The sequence below is a fragment of the Stegostoma tigrinum genome, chromosome 18, assembly GCF_030684315.1.
Source record: "Stegostoma tigrinum isolate sSteTig4 chromosome 18, sSteTig4.hap1, whole genome shotgun sequence".
NCBI classification, from domain to species: Eukaryota; Metazoa; Chordata; class Chondrichthyes; order Orectolobiformes; family Stegostomatidae; genus Stegostoma; species Stegostoma tigrinum.
In genome coordinates, this window is record NC_081371.1 from 11,696,816 (window position 1) to 11,720,200 (window position 23,385).

Genomic DNA, 23,385 nt, shown 5'->3' on the forward strand with positions numbered 1-23,385 from the left:
TTTTTGTTCCTTTTGAAGTTATTAATTATCTCAACTTCTACCACTTCTGCAGGCACTGAATTCCAGTTTAGAATGTAGTTTTAAGTTGGCCACAATGTAGCCTCATAATGGGACAGCCTGTAGGTAGTGGGAGTGAAGATTATTAGGATGTGGAAATGAAGTTAAGCCAAGTTTTGGCTGCCACAGCGCAGGTGAAAGCATTTTCATGTAGATCTAGTGTCGACATCAATCCTATCTGTTTCAGGCATGTGGCTGTTCAGTTATGCAACTACTTGGACAATTTATTTTAGGAGTTCAAATGTAATTACAATGTTTCCGTGGGGGGAGGGTGCACTGTATATGCTCCACCCATTTAGGAGAGGCAGTAGTCCAAGCGGTGACAGTTGGAGACAGCCTCACAAAAGAATCCCAAGTTGCCTTTGATTTTTACACACCGGCACTGAAAGAGTACCGTAGCTCAATGTTGGCCTATGATAATGGCCCAACCTCTTGGGCTCAACACCAAGCCAGCCATTTCCTGAATTCCGGGGGCTAGCTGTAATCCAAAGCAGCCCAGATCAGGAATTAGTTCCCGACTTCCTCATTCGACTGCTCTGTTCACTCACAATTCGCTCAGTTGGAAGATGAAAATCCCTCCTCTTGTTTGATTTGTAAGACTTGTGCACAATGCTCATGTAACGCAAAGGGCCCCAGCACAAGGTGTGCTGAGGAAAGCAGGTTTGCAGAATCAAGAATGCCATTTCCACGTCATTATAAAGCAATTTCTTTCCTAACTAAAGTAATAACTCGGCATTTAGGTGAGACCCGCTGGAGAAGTTGCTCATGGTCAAGATATTATCACAAATGAGGTAGCCACTTTTCTATAAGGTGATCAAACATTTGACTTTATTCTCTTACAATTCACTAGACAGTTGGAGTTTATATTCTTTATGAAGCCAAGGAACACGGGCTAGTTTTTTAAAATTGATTGGCTTGAAGTCTATAAGGGTAAACCATCAGTACTGCCACAACTGGGAACTTGTGGACCCACAATGTGAAAGGACAAAGTGCACTGTCAAGTAAACAAAGATCTGAACAATAAATACAAAGTAAATGCACCATCCTCAGCTCACTCACTGAACACTCTTTAAAATAGGTGAGGTACTCACAACATCAGAATCATCGTGATAAACTCTTTCAGTGTTTGTTCTGCTGCTGTCTAGATTATCAGCAATGCAGGTGTCATCAGTATTGGTTTGCAGGACTGAATAACGATAGATCAAGGTCCTACACAGAAAGAGAAGAAATTTAGCTGTTTTGGACAATTCCATTTTTTTGGAACCGATAATGATATTGGATCAAAGGTCTAAAATCTGATCACCCTAAAATGAAATAAGAAGACTGAAAGACTTAATCATAGAATCCATACAGTGTAGGAACAGGCCATGTGGCCGATCAAGTCCACACTGACCCTTTGAAGAGCATCCCACCCAGACCCAACCCCCTACTCCGATTCCTGTAACCCTGCATTTCCAATGGCTAATCCACCTAGTCTGCACACCCCTGGATATTATGGGCAATTCAGTCTGGTCAATCACCAAACCTGCACGTCTTTGGACTGTGGGAGGAAACGGTAGCGCCTGGAGGAAACCCACGCAGACACAGGGAGAATGTGCAAACTCCACACAGACAGTCGCCCTGGGGTGGAATTGAATTGGGGTCCCTGGTGCTATTAGGCATCAGTGCTAACCACTGATCCAATGTGTCACCCACAGGAATATCCTGCTATGAATTGGATGCACACTCAGACAGTCCTCTAGCCAGAAAGGTGTGAACCAGTGGTTCAAGTACCCACGTAGGAAATTAACATTCAAAAGTAAAAAAAATTGCAAACTCTTAATTGCTTATTGATGGTGCAGTTTGTGGCCAACTCCCTTATGTTTCTATATCGTAGCTTCTTAAGTGCCTCTAGGTATTGTTGGGAGGAGCTTAGTCTGATGATTTGCTTTATAAAAAGCAGAAACTTTCAAAACAGACAAAAAACAATTCAGCTGGAACAGCACCATTTATTTAAAGATCAGTCATAACAGATGATCAGTGCTCAGAACGACACTGTTTGAAATGAGAGCCTGTATCGTCCACACTATCAAGCTTCTGAGTGTGCTCACTCTGAAATGCATGATTGAAATACTGTACAGCAGAGGTGACTTTCACTTGTTTGACTTTGGAAAATAAAGGTGACTAAAACAAGGAAAACAAATTTGAAATTTCAAACTCTTACCTTCCTCCACATACATATTTCTTAAAAATAAGAACAAGGCTAGTCATCATCAGCGCTGATGCTGCCAACACACCTATTACAATGATGACAACTGTAATCTTGGGTAACTGTCAATAAAAACAACATTTATAGAATTCAGGCAACTGAAGCTCATTTTAATTGCATGCAATATGCATAAAGAATTTACACTCATATCACACTGCACTACATCTAGCACAGAATTTTCTTTAATTTATGCTTGAATAGTAGTGTTAGAAACATAGAAATAGGACAAGTCGTAGGTCAGTCAACCCTCAAGTCTGCTCTGCCACTAAATATGACCATGGCTTATGATCCAATTCAGTATGCCGTTCCTGTTTTCTCCCCCACACCCTATGATCTCCTTAGCCCCAAGAACTATATCCAACTCCTTTTTGAAAACATTCAATGTTTCGGCCTCAACTGCTTTCTATAGGAGAGAATTCCACAGGCTCACCACTCTTTGGTTGAAGAGTTTTCTCCTCATCTCAGTCCTAAATTGTCTACCCTCTATCCTTCGTCTATGACCCCTGGTTCTCCATTTCCCAGTCATTGGGAACATGCTTCTTGTGTTTACCTTGCCTAGGAAGCACAGTGTAGTACTAGAGATAATGGGAACTGCAGATGCTGGAGATTCCAAGATAATAAAATGTGAGGCTGGATGAACACAGCAGGCCAAGCAGCATCTCAGGAGCACAAAAGCTGACGTTTCGGGCCTAGACCCTTCATCAGAGAGGGGGATGGGGGGAGGGAACTGGAATAAATAGGGAGAGAGGGGGAGGCGGACCGAAGATGGAGAGTAAAGAAGATAGGTGGAGAGGGTGTAGGTGGGAAGGTAGGGAGGGGATAGGTCAGTCCAGGGAAGACGGACAGGTCAAGGAGGTGGGATGAGGTTAGTAGGTAGCTGGGGGTGCGGCTTGGGGTGGGAGGAAGGGATGGGTGAGAGGAAGAACCGGTTAGGGAGGCAGAGACAGGTTGGACTGGTTTTGGGATGCAGTGGGTGGGGGGGAAGAGCTGGGCTGGTTGTGTGGTGCAGTGGGGGGAGGGGATGAACTGGGCTGGTTTAGGGATGCAGTGGGGGAAGGGGAGATTTTGAAACTGGTGAAGTCCACATTGATACCATATGGCTGCAGGGTTCCCAGGCGGAATATGAGTTGCTGTTCCTGCAACCTTCGGGTGGCATCATTGTGGCAGTGCAGGAGGCCCATGATGGACATGTCATCAAGAGAATGGGAGGGGGAGTGGAAATGGTTTGCGACTGGGAGGTGCAGTTGTTTGTTGCGAACTGAGCGGAGGTGTTCTGCAAAGCGGTCCCCAAGCCTCCGCTTGGTTTCCCCAATGTAGAGAAAGCCGCACCGGGTACAGTGGATGCAGTATACCACATTGGCAGATGTGCAGGTGAACCTCTGCTTAATGTGGAATGTCATCTTGGGGCCTGGGATGGGGGTGAGGGAGGAGGTGTGGGGACAAGTGTAGCATTTCCTGCGGTTGCAGGGGAAGGTGCCGGGTGTGGTGGGGTTGGAGGGCAGTGTGGAGCGAACAAGGGAGTCACGGAGAGAGTGGTCTCTCCGGAAAGCAGACAGGGGTGGGGATGGAAAACTGTCTTGGGTGGTGGGGTCGGATTGCCTCTTTGTAGGTTACGTGGAACAGTCCATCTTCCGCACCTACACAGGCCCCAAACCCCACCTCTTCCTCCGGTACATTGATGACTGTATCGGCGCCGCCTCTTGCTCCCCAGAGGAGCTCGAACAGTTCATCCACTTCACCAACACCTTCCACCCCAACCTTCAGTTCACCTGGGCCATCTCCAGCACATCCCTCACCTTCCTGGACCTCTCAGTCTCCATCTCAGGCAACCAGCTTGTAACTGATGTCCATTTCAAGCCCACCGACTCCCACAGCTACCTAGAATACACCTCCTCCCACCCACCCTCCTGCAAAAATTCCATCCCCTATTCCCAATTCCTCCGCCTCCGCCGCATCTGCTCCCACGATAAGACATTCCACTCCCGCACATCCCAGATGTCCAAGTTCTTTAAGGACCGCAACTTCCCCCCCACGGTGATTGAGAACGCCCTTGACCGCGTCTCCCGCATTTCCCGCGACACATCCCTCACACCCCGCCCCCGCCACAACCGCCCCAAGAGGATCCCCCTCGTTCTCACACACCACCCTACCAACCTCCGGATACAACGCATTATCCTCCGACTCTTCCGCCATTTACAATCCGACCCCACCACCCAAGACATTTTTCCATCCCCACCCCTGTCTGCTTTCCGGAGAGACCACTCTCTCCGTGACTCCCTTGTTCGCTCCACACTGCCCTCCAACCCCACCACACCCGGCACCTTCCCCTGCAACCGCAGGAAATGCTACACTTGTCCCCACACCTCCTCCCTCACCCCCATCCCAGGCCCCAAGATGACATTCCACATTAAGCAGAGGTTCACCTGCACATCTGCCAATGTGGTATACTGCATCCACTGTACCCGGTGCGGCTTTCTCTACATTGGGGAAACCAAGCGGAGGCTTGGGGACCGCTTTGCAGAACACCTCCGCTCAGTTCGCAACAAACAACTGCACCTCCCAGTCGCAAACCATTTCCACTCCCCCTCCCATTCTCTTGATGACATGTCCATCATGGGCCTCCTGCACTGCCACAATGATGCCACCCGAAGGTTGCAGGAACAGCAACTCATATTCCGCCTGGGAACCCTGCAGCCATATGGTATCAATGTGGACTTCACCAGTTTCAAAATCTCCCCTTCCCCCACTGCATCCCTAAACCAGCCCAGTTCATCCCCTCCCCCCACTGCACCACACAACCAGCCCAGCTCTTCCCCCCCACCCACTGCATCCCAAAACCAGTCCAACCTGTCTCTGCCTCCCTAACCGGTTCTTCCTCTCACCCATCCCTTCCTCCCACCCCAAGCCGCACCCCCAGCTACCTACTAACCTCATCCCACCTCCTTGACCTGTCCGTCTTCCCTGGACTGACCTATCCCCTCCCTACCTCCCCACCTACACCCTCTCCACCTATCTTCTTTACTCTCCATCTTCGGTCCGCCTCCCCCTCTCTCCCTATTTATTCCAGTTCCCTCCCCCCATCCCCCTCTCTGATGAAGGGTCTCGGCCCGAAACGTCAGCTTTTGTGCTCCTGAGATGCTGCTTGGCCTGCTGTGTTCATCCAGCCTCACATTTTATTATCTTACAGTGTAGTACTGTTAACTTTCAACACGACCCAGATTTCAACCCCTCCCCCCAGCAGTCAGCTGGAAATTGAGAAACAACTTTGTAAGAAGGTTTCAGTCATCTATGAAAATAACAGGGTCGTTACGGTAGGGGATTTTAATTTTCCAAACATAGACTGGGACTGCCACAGTGTTAAGGGCATGGATGAAGAGGAATTTGTGCGTGCGCAAGAAAATTTTGTGATTCAGTATGTGGATGTAGCTGCTAGAGAAGGTGCAAAACCTGACCTACACTTGGGAAATAAGGCAGTGCAGGTGACTGAGGTGTCAGTGGAGGAACACTTTGAAGCCAGTGACCATAATTCCATTAATTTTAAAGTAGTGATTGAAAAGGATAGACCAGATCTAAAAGTTAAAGTTCTAAATTGGAGGAAAGTCAATTTTGACGGCATTAGGCAAAAACTTTGAAAAGATTCATAGAATCCCTACCTTGTAGAAACAGGCCCTTCGGCCCGACAACTCCACACCGACCCTCAGAGCATCCCACCCAGACCTATCCCACTATAACCCACCTAATTTACACATCTCTATGGGCAATTTAGTATGGTCAATCCACCAAACCAGTGCGTCTTTGGACTGTGGGAAGAAACCGGAGCAACCGGAGGAAACTCACAAAGACACTGGGAAAATGTGCAAACTCCACACAGACCGTCGCCCGAGGCTGGAATTGAACCCAGGTCCCTGGAGCTGTGAGGCACCAGTGGTAACTCCCTTGTTGACTGGGGATGGATTTTGCAGGTAAAGGTACTGCTGGAAAATGGGAAGCATTTGAAAATGAGACACTGAGAGCCCAGAGACAGTATGCACCTGTTAGGATGAAGGGCAAAGCTTGTAGGTGTAGGAAAAGCTGGATGACTGGAGAAATTGAGGTTTTGGTCAAGAAAAAGAAGAAAGCATATGTCAAGTACAGACAGCAGAGATCGGGCGAATTCCTGAAAGAGTATAAAGGTAGAAGGAGTGTACTTAAGAGGGTTAAGGAGAATCCAAAGGGATTCTACATATACATTAAGGACAAAAGGGTAACTAGGGAGCGAACAAAGCCCGACATGTCCATCATGGGCCTCCTGCAGTGCCATAATGATGCCACCTGTAGGTTGCAGGAACAGCAACTCATATTCCGCTTGGGAACCCTGCAGCCCAATGGTATCAATGTGGATTTCATCAGCCTCAAAATCTCCCCTCCCCCCACTGCATCCTAAAACCAGCCCAGCTCATCCCAGCCTGCCTAACCCGTTCTTCCTCTCACCGATCCCCTCCTCCCACCTCAAGCCACACCTCCATTTCCTATCTACTGACCTCATCTCCCCCCCCCCCCGTTGACCTGTCCATCCTCCCCGGACTGACCTCCCCACCTCCCCACCCATATTCTCCTTTCCACCTATCTTCTCCTCTATCCATCTTCAGTCCGCCTCCCTCCTATTTATTTCAGAATCATCTCCCCATCCCCCTTTTCTGATGAAGGGTCTGGACCCAGAATGTCAGCTTTTGTGCTCCTGAGATGCTGCTTGGCTTGCTGTGTTCATCCAGCTCCACACTTTGTTATCTTGGATTCTCCAGTGTCTGCAGTTCCCATTATCTCAGCACACAATTCTATAGCTGGTACTTCAGGATGTAAAATATGCTCGTAACACCTTACGCAAAGGCTACAAAATACACATGCAGAGAAGAGAAGCAAATCTGAGGACTGGAAGGTTGGGTACACGGGACGAGTACACAGAGTTGGGAAGGTGTGTCACACCCATCCTGTTTCCTGGGTCCCAGGCTGCATTTCCAACTCGTTCCTGGGTCCCAGGCTGCATTTGCCCTCCCCATCTAGAATCCACCCCCCCCACATGAAAATGTAAGTGCCGCACAGAGCTCAGTGTCAGCCAACGAAGACTTGTGTATACACAGACAAAAGACGACAATTAGACCTAACAATGTGCATTGCATCATTTCACTATAAAGCATATAGCCCATAATATTCCATCCATTACAGACAGGGAGTGTACTCACAACTATCTAAACTGATAGACGGTGCTTATCTAAGAACTTCCCCTGATGCTTCAGCCATACTCTGCTCAAGTATATTTCCAAAAATATAAAAGTATAAGTTTCTCTTTTTTTCCATATAGTTCAGCTTACTTACAGGATCTTTCAGTGACAAAACCATTCCACATTTCATGTTTGTCATTTGTTCTGATCGATTGGGCAAGAAACCACCTTCACATTTATCACCAGGGACTTTTCGATACCTTTAAGTTTTAAAAAAAGACATAAAAATTCATACTTTTTGAAAACTATTATTATACATGTCTATCAGCAGGAGATCACGAACCAGCTGTGGTGAAAGGCTTTTCCATTCTCTGTAGAGATGGACTGCAGCTACAACTTTTCAGATATACCTCTTCAAAATAAGGGCTTCTCATGCTACCAGCAACCAAAATAAATAACCATTAGTATTTGCAAGCTTATTCTCTTATATAATACATTCCTTCAATAGTAATGATGATAAAAGGACATAGCATGTCAATGCAGACAAATTCAAGCATTCAAGAAGAGAGTGTCACTAGAAGTCATTATTTTCACTCTGATTTTCTTCGGGTAATTTCCCCACAGGGATAGCTTTATACACCTCTGTCCACACTGAAGGTGAATTTTTATACTGGTAGACTGCTCTGAACAACATGACTAATCTGAGAGGAAATGAGTTTCTATTTACATTTGGAGAGTTGACCAGCACAGAATGAGGCCCTTTGGCCCATCAAGTCCATACTGGTCATCAAGCACCTATCTATTCTAGTCCCATTTTCCAGCACTGCATTACCCTCATCCACACAAACAATTTCACAAAGAAAAATCAATCACAGATGATTTCGCCCTGACAAAGCCATGTTGACCATCCCATATTAATCCTTGCCTCTCCAAGAGGAAATTAATTTTGTTCCTTCGAGTTTCTACAACAATTTCTATACCACTGATAACAGCATGCCCTATAATTGCCTGGAGTATCCCTCCCACCCTTCTTAAAAAATATAAATTAGCATTCTTCTCATTCTACTTCTGTGTTAGTAAAATATTTGAAAGTTAATGTCAGAGCAGCTGCAATTTCCTCCCTTGCCTACCACAGCAGCTTGGGATGCATCTCATCGGAGCCTGGGATTTATTGACATCAAGTCTGATAAAACTGTGAATACCTCCCCTCTCAATACTAATTTGCTCAATTGTATCACAATCTCCCTTTCTGATTTTTATACATTTGTTATCCTTCTCTATACTGAATACAGATGCAAAGTACTCATTTCAAACCTTACTATTTGGGTCCCAAATGAGCCCCACTCTTTCCCTGGTTATCCTCTTGCCCCATTAAACTTTTAAGATGCCTTTGGATTTTTCTTTATTTTACAACCCAGTGTTTATTCATGCTGGCCTTTCACATTCCTAATTTCATTTTTTTTAAGCAGCCCCCTGCGTTTATTGTATCTAGGGCTTCTGGTGTTCAGGGTCCTCAACATTTGCTGCAAGTTTCCCTTGTTTTCTTTATCCAATCTTGTACATTCCGCACATCCACAGTTCTCTGGAATTTCTTGGTGCTACCATTTCATCTTTACAGGAAGTTGTTGACCTTGCACAGTTGACTGTCGCTACTCAGACATAGATTTTCCTACAAGTAATTGCTCTTAGGCCACATCGGCCAAATTCAGTCTTAGAATAACAAAACTGGCCTTCCCCAACTTAAAAAGTATATTTCTGGTCCTTTTCCATGCCTACTTCAAATTGTTTCACAGAGTTTTGGTCGCTATCACTGAAATGCCTTCCCTCTGACATTTTCACCACCTGCTTGACTTCATTCTCTAAATCTAGGTCCAGCACTAACCTGTCCCTCGTAGGAGTTTCTACAGGCTGGCTTAAAAAAGTCTCCTAGGCACATTTTAAGAATTTCACCCCCTCTAATTTGTCTGTCCCAATTAACGGTGATGAAGTTGAAACTCCTATTATGTTTACATTTCTGAACTTTGCCTCTGTTTTGCCTTTCTATCTCTTCTTGACTATTTGAGTGTCTACAATAAAGAAAAGATGCTTCCCTTTGGTTTTAAGCCTCAACTGTGGAATCCACGATATCATACTTCCTTGTTACAGTAATTGACTCCTGGATCAATGATGCAATATCACCTATTCTTTCACAACCCTTCTCATCTTGCTTAAGGCCTCTGCACCCCAGGATATTGAACTGCCAGTCCTGCACTTCCCTCAACTATGTCTCTGTCATAGTAACAATGTCTTGTCCTCATGTGTAATCAGCACCCTCAGCTCATTTGATTTACTCATAAGACTCCTTTGAAATAAAATTCTAATCTAACCTTGCTGAGCTCCTGCTTCTTAACTTAACAATATGTATTCTGCCTCAATAAAAACAAAGTTTCTGGAAAAGCTCAGCAGGTCCGGCAGCATCTATGAAGAAAAAAAACAGTTAACATTTCGAGACGGGTGAACCTTCCTCATTCTGCTGAGCTTCTCCAAAAACTTTGTTTTTGTTCCTGATTTACAGCATTTGCAGTTCTTTCGATTCTTACAGGTATTCTGCCTGTCAGGCTGACTTGACTTTCCTTCTACATTTCTGTGTGCATTGACCTCTATTTCATCTTCAATCTGTATCCCATTCCCCTGCCAAAATTGAAGTTGAAATTAGTTGAAGCCCCCACTAAAAGTGTTAACAACTCAAACCCCTTCCACAGCAATGTCACTCCTGTTGTTGCTCAAGTGCAATCTACTGGACTTGTGCACCCCTCCCAGAAATAGACCAAGTGACCAAAGAATTTAAAACCCTTCCTCCTGCTCCAACTCTTCAACCATGTATTCATCTGCTGTATCCACCCATATACTCTAGTACATTGTGCTAGGAGAAATTCAGAGATTACAACCTTTGAGGCCTGCTTTTCAATTTGCTGACTGGCTCCCTAAATTCTTGCTGTAGTTCTTGACTCATCTTTCTACCCGTGTCTTACACTTTGGTATTCGTTATAAGGAGATACATTGCATCTTACAGAGAGGTCAAAACACAAACTAAGAATCCAGTGGAATGAAGGACTCACAAAGTTAGAATGAGAGCAGATGCACTAGGTGTTGGCAGCATTGATATACATTCAGACATCTTGCTTTATTTGCACTTGGCTGGTTTCAAACCTTTCCAATTTATTCCAATTTATAGAAGTTACAGGCACTCCCTGTTTTGCTGCATCTAACCTAGAATATTAACTTTAGATAAATAACTATTCATCCTTATTAAGCGAAGACATTGTTATTTAAAAAAACGAATCAAATCATTTTCTTGACAATCTTTGAGTACGTTCCATTCTGTCGTATCAGAAATTACAAAAAGATAAGGTACTAAGATAAGCAAAAGAACAGCTCACATGTGTATACCACAACAGTTCTGATGCAAACTTAATTCTTTCTCTCCGAGTAGATAATATATTTGCAGTACATTCTTTTGTTAATACAATTCTCACCCCCATGCTTCTGAGATCTCTGATATTGCCACACACTTGCAGCCTTTGATGACTGAAGTTTCACATATGGCACACAGTGACCTGGAGTTCAAAGAAAAGAGGAGCTTCCCTTTCATTGGACACTTCTTAGTTGTCTCTCAGAGACTGAAACCCCTGCTTCAAGTGGGCTAATAAACTGCCTTTGAATGTAGTCACAGGATTCTGCGGACCATTACAATTAAGCTGAAAAAGCATAAATTCAGCGAGTGCACAAATGATTTTCTGAAGCCACACCCAACAAGTTAAACATCTAAAAGCAGCCACCTGCATTTTAGAAATGTTGGTTAAAACGTATGGAAATTAAATAGAATTCTCCGAAGAGGTAATTCTCATTCACCTGAAAGGTCGCTGCTGTGAATATCGCCCAAATTTACAGTAACAAACAGAAATGTGAGCTCTTAGAGCTGCTATTTGATGAATTCCAAATAGTTTTAGTACAATAATGCTTCATCAGTGATGCTTATTAGCTTGCACTCTCTCCAATGCATACATAGGTTTATAGACCTCTCTCCAAATGACAAGCGCCGTAAGGAATAAAAATTTTTAATCAAAAAATCGATTGGCCTGTGAAACTACAAAACTACGTTCAATACTAATTCAAAGATTACAAGCTAGCTTCATGCAGTGTCATACAAGGTACCACGGAGAATAGGATCACTTTCTTACCTATGACTTCATTGTTTATGTTACAGCTCTATTTTCTATCAATTCTTATTTCTTCCCATAATTCTAACTTTAATTATGGTTTTTCACTGCCCTTCTCTGCTTCTCTCTCTCTCTCTCTCTCTCTCTGTATTTTTTTTTCTTCCTTTCAGATGTGAAGTGGTTAGGCGTTATGGCATGGTGGATGAATGAGCCACTAGGAGCAGCAGGCAGTTTTGAGTTGGGGTTGTATGGAAAATACGTCCTTCTGCAGCTTTCTTCTAAACCCCTTCCATCAGCACTCATGCTTTTCCAACCCTTACTCCCTTGACCCATTATCCTTCCCTTCCCTTTGCTCCTCTTAGGATTATTCATCAGTTCTGCATATTCTCCCTTCTTCCTTGCTTTGTGTTGTTCACTTCACTCTTAACCTTCCAGCCATTCCTCCCAAATTCCATCTGCTTCCGTCAGTTGTGAATAGCGTAAACACACAGAGCCTCTCATCTTCAAACAGTTCTCCTCCCTCCCTCCCCTTTCTGTTACTTGAATAGATATTTGTTCTCTTGAAATTCAATTAATTGCAAAGTGAATGAGGAAAAGGGAATGGTCACCTTTTTCTCCTTAATTCCTTTCTCCCATTTTATTCCTTCAGTCCCGTAAGGATTAGAAATCAGGCTGGCTCGTGTCAGAAATATAAATTTCAGATATTATTGCTTCCAGGTTTATAGTATATTGGGACTGTTTAATTATATGTAGCTACTGGGCAAATTCTTAAGCAGTCTATAAATAGACATCGCTGAAAAATGTGTGTATTGGATGAAGTTGCGTATGCTTGTTCTTTACAACTTTTTAAATGAATCAAAATGTCCTTCAAGAGCTAGCTTTGTAAAAATTGATTTCTTCCAAAAATAATTCAGGAAGCCCAACTGGAAAAGAACATTACTTGTTGTTGAAAGCTAAATAAAGCCACTACCATTCAAAGGCCAGTCCCAGCCCAAGTCTGGCAGTTCTGCAGACCCATTTCTGTCTGGAGGCGCGTGGGGGAGTGTGCAGTGTGGCGGAGGTGGACACTTTTTTTATATTCAGAAATGCCCTTAAATATAACTAAACATTCTTTCTCCTTATCACCAAATCATTGCTCTTTCCTCTATTAACCACTACCAGTAAATCATGCATGTTTCCAATTGAATACTTTGCATGTGGTGACCACTAAGGGCAAATCAAACCATCAAAGGTGAGAGAGATGCAGAGAGAGCAGGAAGGGGCAAAATCAAAATGCAGTTTAATGGGGAGATAAAGCACTCTACCGCTTTGTGGTATCCACCTCTCTCCAGGGCATTGAGAGTATTAGAGGACACTGCAGGCTCCCTCTCCACACCCAAGTATGAATGTCCCCTGAAGGAAAGTGGGAGGACTCCAAGCAGAGAAGGTTCTCCATTGGGAATCCCCAGAGCCTGGTGATAAAAATGCTTGATGAAAAGCTTGGGTGATGAGTTCCTGCTGGGCAAGCCATACCCAGTGGAAGATTAGTGATTCTCTGTGGACCTCAGAGGTTATCATGTCTCTCCCCCTCAGAGTCTGAGGGGGCCCTCTTGCTCCTGTGATGATGAGTCCTCCTGCGTCATTAAGACCATGGTCCCATATCTGTTGCTTTGTAAGAAAGTGAACAATTCAAGAAATCCTCACAGTCCTCAGGGCTGGCCCTTGAGCTTGCAGAGGGCATGTTTCCCACCTGCTCGTTGGTGCAAGTGACATGTCTACCAAAATAACTGCCTCTGCCTCTTTGCCAACAAAGTTGATCAACATTTTTTTTTGCAGCCTCCTCTCCAGTTTTGACCATGTACAATACCAGTCCCTTTTTTTTAATTTAAGGATAACCCCTGGAATCCCTGGAGAGTTGTCACTGGAGATCCTAACATGGATGCTATCTCCCCCTAATGATTCTTGAGACCTAGCAAAAGACTGCAAAACTTTGTATTCTTTGGAGTTAAAGCCTTTTATTATGGCTTTCAATGTCTCTTCAACAGCACATAATCCATCCTTGCCAACACTGTACCCAAGGCATGTTACCCATTTCTTTTTTTACCCGGAATGCACATTTTCCCCTTTGTAAGGGGCTGCAAGCCTCAGAAAAAAGCCATAAGATCTTTTCTAATCTCTTTACATGCTCCTTTGCAGTAGCCCTGGAGTTTAATATGTCATCCAGATAGACTGCAACTCTGGGTACTCCTTGGAGGATGTTCTCCACTACCTTTCGAATGATGGCACAAGCTGAAGACACCCCAAAGGGGCGAGTGTACTCACACAATCATTTCTATGTGTTCATAGTGACATACTTCCTGGATCACCCCTCAAGCTCCAACTGGAGGCAGGGGTGGCTCATATCCAATTTAGAAAATGTAATCCCCAGCCAGTTTTTCAGACAAGTCTTTTACATGTGGCGTCAGGTATCTGTCTAAGCAGGAAGCTCTATCTGAGTATTTATAAGCCCCACAGAGACAGACTATGTTGTCAGGTTTTACAGCTGGGACTACCGGCACAACCTATTCAGCAAATCTTACTGAGTATATACTACCCAGTTCCCCTAGCTGTTTCAATTTGGTCTCTACTCAGGTGAACAGGGGATAGGGATCAGTTATGTCCTCAAGTATTCAGATCGGGCCTCTGGGACTACAAAGATCTTGGCCCTGATACCTTGTTAATCTTCCCAAGACCCTCTTGGGAACATTGTGTGATATTTCCCAATGACTTCATTGTACACATTGACTACAGTGCACATTTTAAAGATTTGTTGCCAAGTCAGGTGGATTTTCTGTAGTTAGTCCTTTCCCAAAAAGTTGGGACCTGATTCTTGCACCAACATTATTAAGGCAAATCTGACTGTCTGTTGCACACATCTAACTGTGGTCACAGTGGTCCCAATAACACGCAAGGGCTGCCCTGTACATGTGGTCAATCTAGCCCTAGTGTCTTGCAGGCTTCAAGGTAAGATGCCCGATAGCAATTTCCCGAAAGGAATGCTCCCCACAAATAGATGTAGCAATACCTGTGTCTACCAGAACCAGAGAGTGGCAGAGAGATGTCATTAAGGAGCATTGTGGGAGAAGTCAGCTCGTCGCCATGACTGGACCCAGTGTCAAGGAACAGGTCCCTGGGTCTGCCTTATATTTATTCAGTGCAACAGGTTAAGCAGAAGATGAAAAAGTCCTAAGCAACATGTGAGTGATTTAGGATTAAAAAAAGTTCTAATCACTGGTTCAGAAATGTTATCACACAATCTTGAGCAGATGGGATTTAAATCTACGGCTCCTAGCCCTGAAGTACGGACATTACTAAATGAAAACTGAAAGAACTGCAGATATGGTAAATCAGAAACAAAAACAGACATTGCTGGACAAGCTCAGCAGGTCTGGCATCATCTGTGGAAGCATCACTCAACCCAAAACATTGACTCTGACTTCTCTCCAAAAATGTTGCCAGACCTGCTGAGCTTCTCCAGCAATTTTTATTGGTCTAGGCCCGAAACATCAGCCTTCCCGCTCCTCTGATGCAGCTTGGCCTGCTGTGTTCATCCAGCTCTACACCTTGTTATCGCAGATTCTCCAGCATCTGCAGTTCCTACTATCTCTGAAACAAGTTTAACCCTTGCCCTGAGATTGCTTTTTTGTTTCCTTTTATATCCAGAAATGTCATCACACTCAAACAAACAACTTTCACATCACCAAATTCCTGAGGATATATTTTTAGTTCTTTAACTCTTAACCACCACATACACACCAGATCGAACTTTCAAATACAACAGGTTTACAAGCATTGACAAAGTGTGATGGCTGGGAATGGAACCTAGCTCAGCTGCTTGGGAAACAGCTACACTCACCACTGTACCACCATCAGTCACTGCCTGGGTCTGCTCTATGGCTATTTCTCATCAACCGACATATTATTACACACCTTTGCAGCAGGTGGCACTTGAACTTGGGTCTCCTGGCACTGAGGAAGAGATACTACCACTGCACCACAACAGTCCTGATATGGGTCTGCTTTATTTCTTTTTCTACCCAGAACTGCTATCAAACACAACTGACAGACTTTGCCACCACCAAAATCATCATGACTCTTTTTAGTATTTTCCTTTTTTAAACACTTATCACCACCTGTAAAACACCTGTATAGCCAATGAGATAACTACATGCAAAGCCCATTATCACCAATACAAACTATCAAAAGTGAGGGGGAGGTAGGAAGAGAGGGAAGGGACTAAATCAAAATTGATTTGGAAGGGATATGGGTTGCCTTTATAATTTTTTAAAAAATTTAACATATTTTTCTAATCACCCTGTTCAGGGATATTGTTACACACCTCTGGAGCAGGAGGAACATGAATCTGAGGCTCCCAGACCAGGGGTAGGGATACTACCACTGTGTCACAATAGGGCCCGGGGTCTTTTTTTAATTTAAAAATTATTTTCCCTTGGGTTTTGTAGGGATTCTCTCACTCTGTGTCCCTGATAAGGTATTTTCATCTTGTGTCTTCAGACTTAGATGCAAGAGGTAATGTCTCTAAACTCTTCTGTTTCTAAACAAAAAAATCACACTTTGAAATTGCTTCCTTAGCTATAAAAGTTATTGGGGATGTTTTGTAGTCGTGAAGGGTACTATAATAAATGGCAATGTCTTTTCTTTTAGCAGATTTGCTGGGGAAATGTTCTATTAAAAATGTAAAATAACCTCACACCTGGTATAAACAAGCACAATCACATTCCTGTTGCCTCGTGAGGGAATTTCAGTATTCAAAGGGCAGGAATTTAACTTTTATTAACAGAGAATTAATAATTTTGATGTTTGTAACACATTAAATGGTAAACTATACTCAATGTGAATATTCAGATAGATGTATCCTTGGCAGCAATTCATTTTAGTTAGAGCAGGCTTTGCATAAACGCTCTTTTGTCAAAAATAACAAGTTCTGAGTTCTCTGCGAAGGAATGTTAAAGGCTTGAAAATCACTAATGAGTAGAGTGGTGATCAGAGATAATGGGAACTGCAGATGCTGGAGAATCCGAGATAACAAAGTTTGGAGCTGGATGAACACAACAGGCCAAGCAGCATCTTAGGAGCACAGAAGCTGGCGTTTCGGGCTGAGACCCTTCATCAGAAGGGTCTAGGCCCGAAACATCAGCTTTTGTGCTCCTAAGATGCTGCTTGGCCTGCTGTGTTCATCCAGCTGCACACTTTGTTATCTATAATGAGTAGAGTGGATTGGATTAAAAGACAATGGTATAAAAATTAATCAAACCAATTCCCAGCTGTACAGTCCACACCTAAGATTGCCAATTCTGCGAGCATTCCTGGAGGTTTCACCACATTGGCTGTTGTCTCTCTGCTGTGTGTCAAGTAATGATATGTGTATGTTCTTAACTTGGTTTGGGCACCCAGACAGAATTTCTGGAAGTTTGGTCAATTTTACCAGACCACTAAAACCCAAAACCATGTTCCTGAATTGGAACAATATATCTGTCTGAGGCAACTAGTATAACGTCAGAGTCCCAGAGGACCACTGGGCTGCTCTCTCATTAGAGAGAGACAGACAACTGGTGGTGGTTTAACCTGAGGGTTATTACACCTTAGCATGAGGGGAGAGGTGGAGAAGAACAGTCCTTCTTGGTAGCCTTAGCTGGCGTGGGAGTTGAAACCATGCCATTGGCATCACGCTGCATTGTCCAGCCAACTGAGCTAACTTAATGCAGGTTTATTATCAGATGTTTATAAAAAGTGTCAAAGGCATATTGCAAAAACAAAAGGCTCACCCTTGTGTTTTCAGCAGCTCTTCTTTTCCATGTAAACAGAATTCCAACACATGATCAGCTAAGTCGGGCTGCTCTATGCATTCATCACTATCTCCCTCACGGTAGTATCCAAAATCACTGTGTGAAACCAAAGGCAGAAATACATATTAAACTCACTGAGACTTGATGAAATCTCTCTTTCGAATCGACAATGAATATAACATGCTTCACCAAAATAAATACTTCATCTGTTTAACTTAATGATAAAACACGCTTTTTCCTCATACAACAATATGACAGTGAAGAGGACTTAGGAACACCTTGATTGAAAAGGAATCCACTTCACTGTAGTAAAGCTTAGTGCTATTTCTATTTTGAAATAATAACCATTTGATACAGAAGTTACAGATATAATTCAAGAATGCAATATCATGTGCTGTCGTGTCACATGTGAAGCATTTTCATCTATGGTACTTTCAGCATGTGCACTGTGCAGTATTTAAAAGTAAGAATTAGGATTCATATTCACATCATTTTTTATCAGGCTATTTGGTTACTGAGTAATTTTTCCAGAGTTTTGAAAATGCAGCTTGGAGACACCAAGTACACCCATTCATGAAAGAGTTTCAAATCAAGTTAGCAGGATCAAGTCGGAAATCCCAGCACTTTCATGCTTCATGTTAACTTTTGTACTTGGAAAAAGGTGACAGCCCTAAAAATAACCTCATTAAACTAGGGCATGATTTCCCTTGTTGCACTTTATAAACTAGATTTTGATTTTAAGCAATGTTCTCAATTTATTCATACAAACTCCTTTGAAAATATATTGTTTGGAGGGCCAATACGTCAAAATCTGTCACCCATTCCTCTGATTGAATAAAGGCAATAGTCCTGTGGATGCTGGAAATCTGAAATCAAAACAGACAGTGTTGAAGACCCTCAGAAGGACTGGCAACATCAGTGCAGTCAGAGAACCAGAGCGTTAATGTTTCAAGTCCAAATAACTCTTCTTCAGAAATACTTCTGTTCCAAAGAGGAGTCATACCAGTCTCAAAACGTTAACTGTTTCTCTGTCCATAGACACATTCCAGACCTGCTGGGTTTCTCCAGTACTGGTTATTTTTATATTACATCTGATTAAAAACTATTTGATCTACCTACTGTAAACTTCTCTTTCCCCCTCAGGTCTGCCTGCCAGAAATGACTCCCCACTGCCAAGTCTGCTAGTTGTAAACGTCTCTCCTTTCGCTAATCTACCTCCCACTCCAACGTTCCACCTACATGCAGTAATTTGCTTCTTCAGTATCCGCTGATTTCAAAGAGTGACCCAGAGAATCCTGTCCCAGCATCCCTTGTAATGAGACAAAACATTCCTTATACTGAAAATGCAAAGTTTTAGGATTTCCCTCAATCTTGATTTCTGTATGTGGATCCATGATGAAAATTAAGTGGGAATGACTCTTTTTATTGCATAAACAAAGCTAAAATTGAAAACTGACAAACTATATTGAATATACAACTCGTGACATTAAATGAGATACACAGAAAATGAATCAAGTCTTAAAAACAGAACTTTGTTGAAATTGTTGAACTTTAAAGAAAGATTTGTTCAAATTTTTCAAGTGAAAGTCATATGATGTTAATGAGTATCACAAAACCAGATTGACATATTCAACAGAATAAGGTGACAGACCAAAGTATTTAAGGACTACAACATGTGAAACAAGTTGAACAAGCTAGTTTGACACATACCACATGTAGTCATCCTTCGTGCACGGGCATAAACTTTGATCTTTGCTCACAATATAGTCCCTTCCATTTCTGCAAACGGACGCCTTTGCAAGCCTCTGGTATGTTTCTTTATATCCCAAAATACAGCCATCATTTTTCTCACCAGCATCTGTGGAATGAGCTAACCACTTGACATAATCCTTTTCTTGGCCTGAATGAAGAGTAAAAAAGCCCCAGTTTTGGGAAGGTATTTTCAAGAATTGGAAGATTTTTGAGGCAGTGTTCTTATGGAACACAATGTTACATGCAACAAAGGAGCACAGAATAATCACAGAGAAGTCACCAGCAGCAGAAACCAATTGGAGGGTTCTCAGCATCATCTCACAGTGCTTCAAACACAGCTTGGAATGTGACAGATCATGTCAGAGTCAAGCTACTTTTTAATGTGGGAACATTTACATCTGGAAATGTTAAATTTGCTTCAATTTTAAACTGCCTGACGGATCCAGTAACTAGGGCTCCAAGGCATACACAAACACTGTTGTGGGGTGATTTGATTAAGAAACAAGACACACAGACAATGCACAGGATAACCAAATTAAGAAATGGAGAAAGCTACTGTCAGTGGTTCATCCTCATAAACCTTATAGGAAGAATATACACATTCTTTAATGTCTTTGACAAGGACAATATGGGATTATGTTCGGCATGGACTGGTCGGACCGAAGGGTCTGTTTCCATGCTGTACAACTATGACTCTAAGGCTCCGAACACAATTACTATACAGGAATACCATTATTAGCATACCAGAAGCCATTGTATTATGGCCTTTGTCTATTTAATATCATCAAGCTGTCACTGATAATGAAAAATATATAAACTGTGTACATTGCAACTTGGTGGAGAAACACCTGGACTGCCCAGCATTAGCTCCCCGTATGTTTTTGTTCACTTGTGGGGTGTGCATGTTGCTGGCTGGGCCGTCTCAAGTTGCCCTAGAGAAGGTGGTGAGCTGATTTCTTGAACTGTTGCAAGATCCTGCAGATCCACAAAACTGCTAGGGAGGAAATTCCAAGAATTTGGCCAAGTGACAGTGAAGGAATGGTGATATATTTTCAAGTCAGAATGGCGAGCGCTTTGAAGAAGAACTTGTGGATGGTGTTCCCATGAGTCTGCTGCCCTTGGCTTTCTAGATGTTACTGGTCATGGGTTTGGAAGGTGCTGTCTAAGGACCTTTGGTGTATTTCTGCAGTGAATTTTGTAGATGGTACACACTATTGCTGTTGTGTATCGGTGGTGGAGGGAGCAGACGTTTTGTGTGGATGTGGCACAAATCAATCTGGCTGCTTTGGTCTGGATACTATCAAGTTTCTTGAGTGTTTTTGGAGCTGCACTCATCCAGGCCAATGGGGAGTATTTCATCACACTCCTGACTTGTGCCTTGGCCAGACGATGGACAGGCTTTGGGGTATCGGGAGGTGTGTTACTCGCCGCAGTATTCATAGCCTGGGACCTAATCTTGTAGCCGTTGTGTTTATATGGGGAGTCCAATTGAGTTTCTGATCTGGTAGAACACAGGATGCGAGCAGTGGGGGAATTCAGTGATGGTCACACCAGTGAATGTCAAGGGGCAGTCATTAGATTGTCTCTTATTGGGGGATGGTTATTGGCTGACATTAGTGTAGCGTGAATGGTACTTGCCAATTGCCAGCCCAAGTCCATATATTGTACAGGTCTTGCTGCATTTGAGTAAGGTCTTCTTCATTACCTGTGGAGTTGAGAATGGTGCTGAGCATTGTGCAATCATCTGCAAACATCCCCACTTCTGGCTTTATGATAGATGGAACATCATCGACGAAGCAGCTGAAGATGGTTGGGCCTAGGCAACGACCCTTAGGATCTCCTGCAGAGACATCCTGGAATTGAAATGACTGACCTCCAATGACCACAACCATCTTCATTTGTGCTTGGATTGACCCCAACCAGCGAAGAGTTTTTTCCCCAATACCCACTGATTACAGCTTTGCTCATGCTCCTGGATGGCATTCTTGCTCAAATGCGGCTCTGATGTCAAGAGCTGTTGCTTGTACCTCAATTTACCTCATGTTGGTCCAGTTTTGCCTGTAATTACTCTTGGTATAATACAAAACCCTGTCTGTCCTTCCACTAATACGCTCTAGCTGATCCTTGACCACTTGAAGCTTCTGTACACGCTGACAGCTTTCTTGAGAATAAGTCTCTCCTTATTAAGCAGAAATGTACTGATGGCAGGATTGCATATGTCCACGACAATCCTATCTCTAATTCAGCTAAATGTATCACTGTGGTCACATGCTGATCAGCAGCCTCCACATCACTTGAATGCTGAACTGCAGTCTGAGTGCTGAAACTTTACAAACAGAATATTTCCTGGGCCTTTCACATTCAAATGGAAATAAGTTGACTGATCCACCCTTTTTGCCTTGCATTATTTTGGCACTTAGCCAGCTCCACGTTATTTCTCTCCAGGGGAATAAAATAATAAGCAACAAAGTTTAACTTACAGTCTCTTGTTAGGAGCTCCTCAAAATCAATGGTTATTGACAGCCAAGTTGTTGAATAAATACTTTCTTGTCTGTATCCCCAGAGACTAATATTCATTGACTTGGTTCCTGGCTCTGATATAAGTCCCACAAATATAAATGATTCATTTGTGAAAATATAATTTTTCCAGCATTGTCCTTCATCAGTTGAGTACCTTTTATTAAAAAATAGAATGGTGTTAATATGTATGAGGGTACACTTGCTGAAAGTATACAAAAACCCAACACATATTAGATAATGGTCAATGTTAGCCAAGGTAAATAGCAAGATGTACTTAAATGGACTGTAAATCTATTCATTGGTCTACTTGAGTCAAACTGGCTCAGAGTTGAACTCATGATGTTAGGGTTAGAGATCAGTTTTAATAGTTTGAGAATGAGCATTCAATTATGGCAAATTTTGCACCTTTAAATTCTGAAACAGGTAAACTATCTTCAACCATGCATTTTGCAAAAGAATGTCTCATCATTGATATAGGTTTTAAAACTAACGGGTGGGCCAGCATGTTTCAACAGGTTACAGCTGCTAGAAGTTAGATGACCTACATGTTTGATAATATGCAATAATTTGCTTCGAAAGAAAACAACCTACTTTATGTTGTCAATGGCCTTGTCAGGATTGGATTCCACTGCTACAATTAGGCCGCCTGAGTCGAGAATGGCGTAAAAGTGTGGGCCAGTCAATGCTTTTGACCATGTATACCCTCCATCATCAGACACATAAACATCTGGGATCATAGTAGAAATGGCGTCTCCTACACTACCTGTCACAATTGATTCGCAAAGACAAAGATTTCTCTTACTCAGCAATCCAAAGACAAATTGCTAGCAAAAGTTAAGCTCCAAGTAAAAGCTAAACATTGTTCAAAAGGAAGACTTACCATGGGCTAGGATCAATCCAACTGCATTTGCTGCACTCATTGGAGCTAAAGGGACCTTCAGGTTCTGGGAGATACTGTATGCAGCATGGATGTGAAGGTTACACTGTAAGCAAAAACAAACAGTGTGTAAGTAACACGGCAGAAACTCAAACAGCTCATAAAATTGATCTTTAGATTGACTTTAGATCACGGTTTGTTGGCTTACACATGTAACTACTCTATATTAATTAAGAGACACAAGCAATGGCTCATTGATATCTTATAGTCAATAACCAAGTGCATTTTAAACATACTTGGCCACCTGTAATTTTACAAAGCAGATGTAAGCGCAAAGTACTTCACACCAGTAAGAAAGGCCAGTCATATGTGTAGCTCTGAAGATTGTTTCTATCCAACAAACTGTTTACAAGCTTTAAAAGGACATTTAGATTGTTAACTTTTGGTCAAGGATAACCATTAAAAGTTGCCTGCAGGTTTGTGCAGGTGGGAAATCATGAGGCGAGAAAAGGAGAATTAATAAACTGGAGTTCATGATTTCAAGTAAACTTGTGTGACAACCTTTGACCTGGAAACTGTAATAGAGAGGGAAATTCATTACTTCTTTGAAATCTTTTTGCAATCTGAAATTGTTTTAGATAATGGATTAAAAATACTTTCAGGTATTTGCATTCGTTGTAAAAGGATCAATTGTAAATTTTCTTGAAAA

The 23,385-nt window shown here is 42.8% G+C and overlaps 1 protein-coding gene across 4 annotated transcripts in view; it reads right to left on the minus strand.

Moving 5' to 3' along the window:
- Window positions 1-23,385, minus strand: part of LOC125461103 (sortilin-like) — a 100,110-nt gene that overhangs the window by 1,814 nt on the left and 74,911 nt on the right. For all 4 annotated transcript variants that reach the window (XM_059652326.1, XM_059652325.1, XM_059652327.1 and 1 more), the window contains 8 exons: window positions 22,680-22,782; window positions 22,391-22,562; window positions 21,760-21,953; window positions 19,238-19,427; window positions 17,507-17,623; window positions 7,658-7,763; window positions 2,261-2,367; window positions 1,149-1,266 (listed from right to left, as the gene is read on the minus strand). In XM_059652326.1, coding sequence (XP_059508309.1) covers window positions 1,149-1,266; window positions 2,261-2,367; window positions 7,658-7,763; window positions 17,507-17,623; window positions 19,238-19,427; window positions 21,760-21,953; window positions 22,391-22,562; window positions 22,680-22,782 — 1,107 coding nt within the window. The remainder of the gene's footprint in view (window positions 1-1,148; window positions 1,267-2,260; window positions 2,368-7,657; window positions 7,764-17,506; window positions 17,624-19,237; window positions 19,428-21,759; window positions 21,954-22,390; window positions 22,563-22,679; window positions 22,783-23,385) is intronic.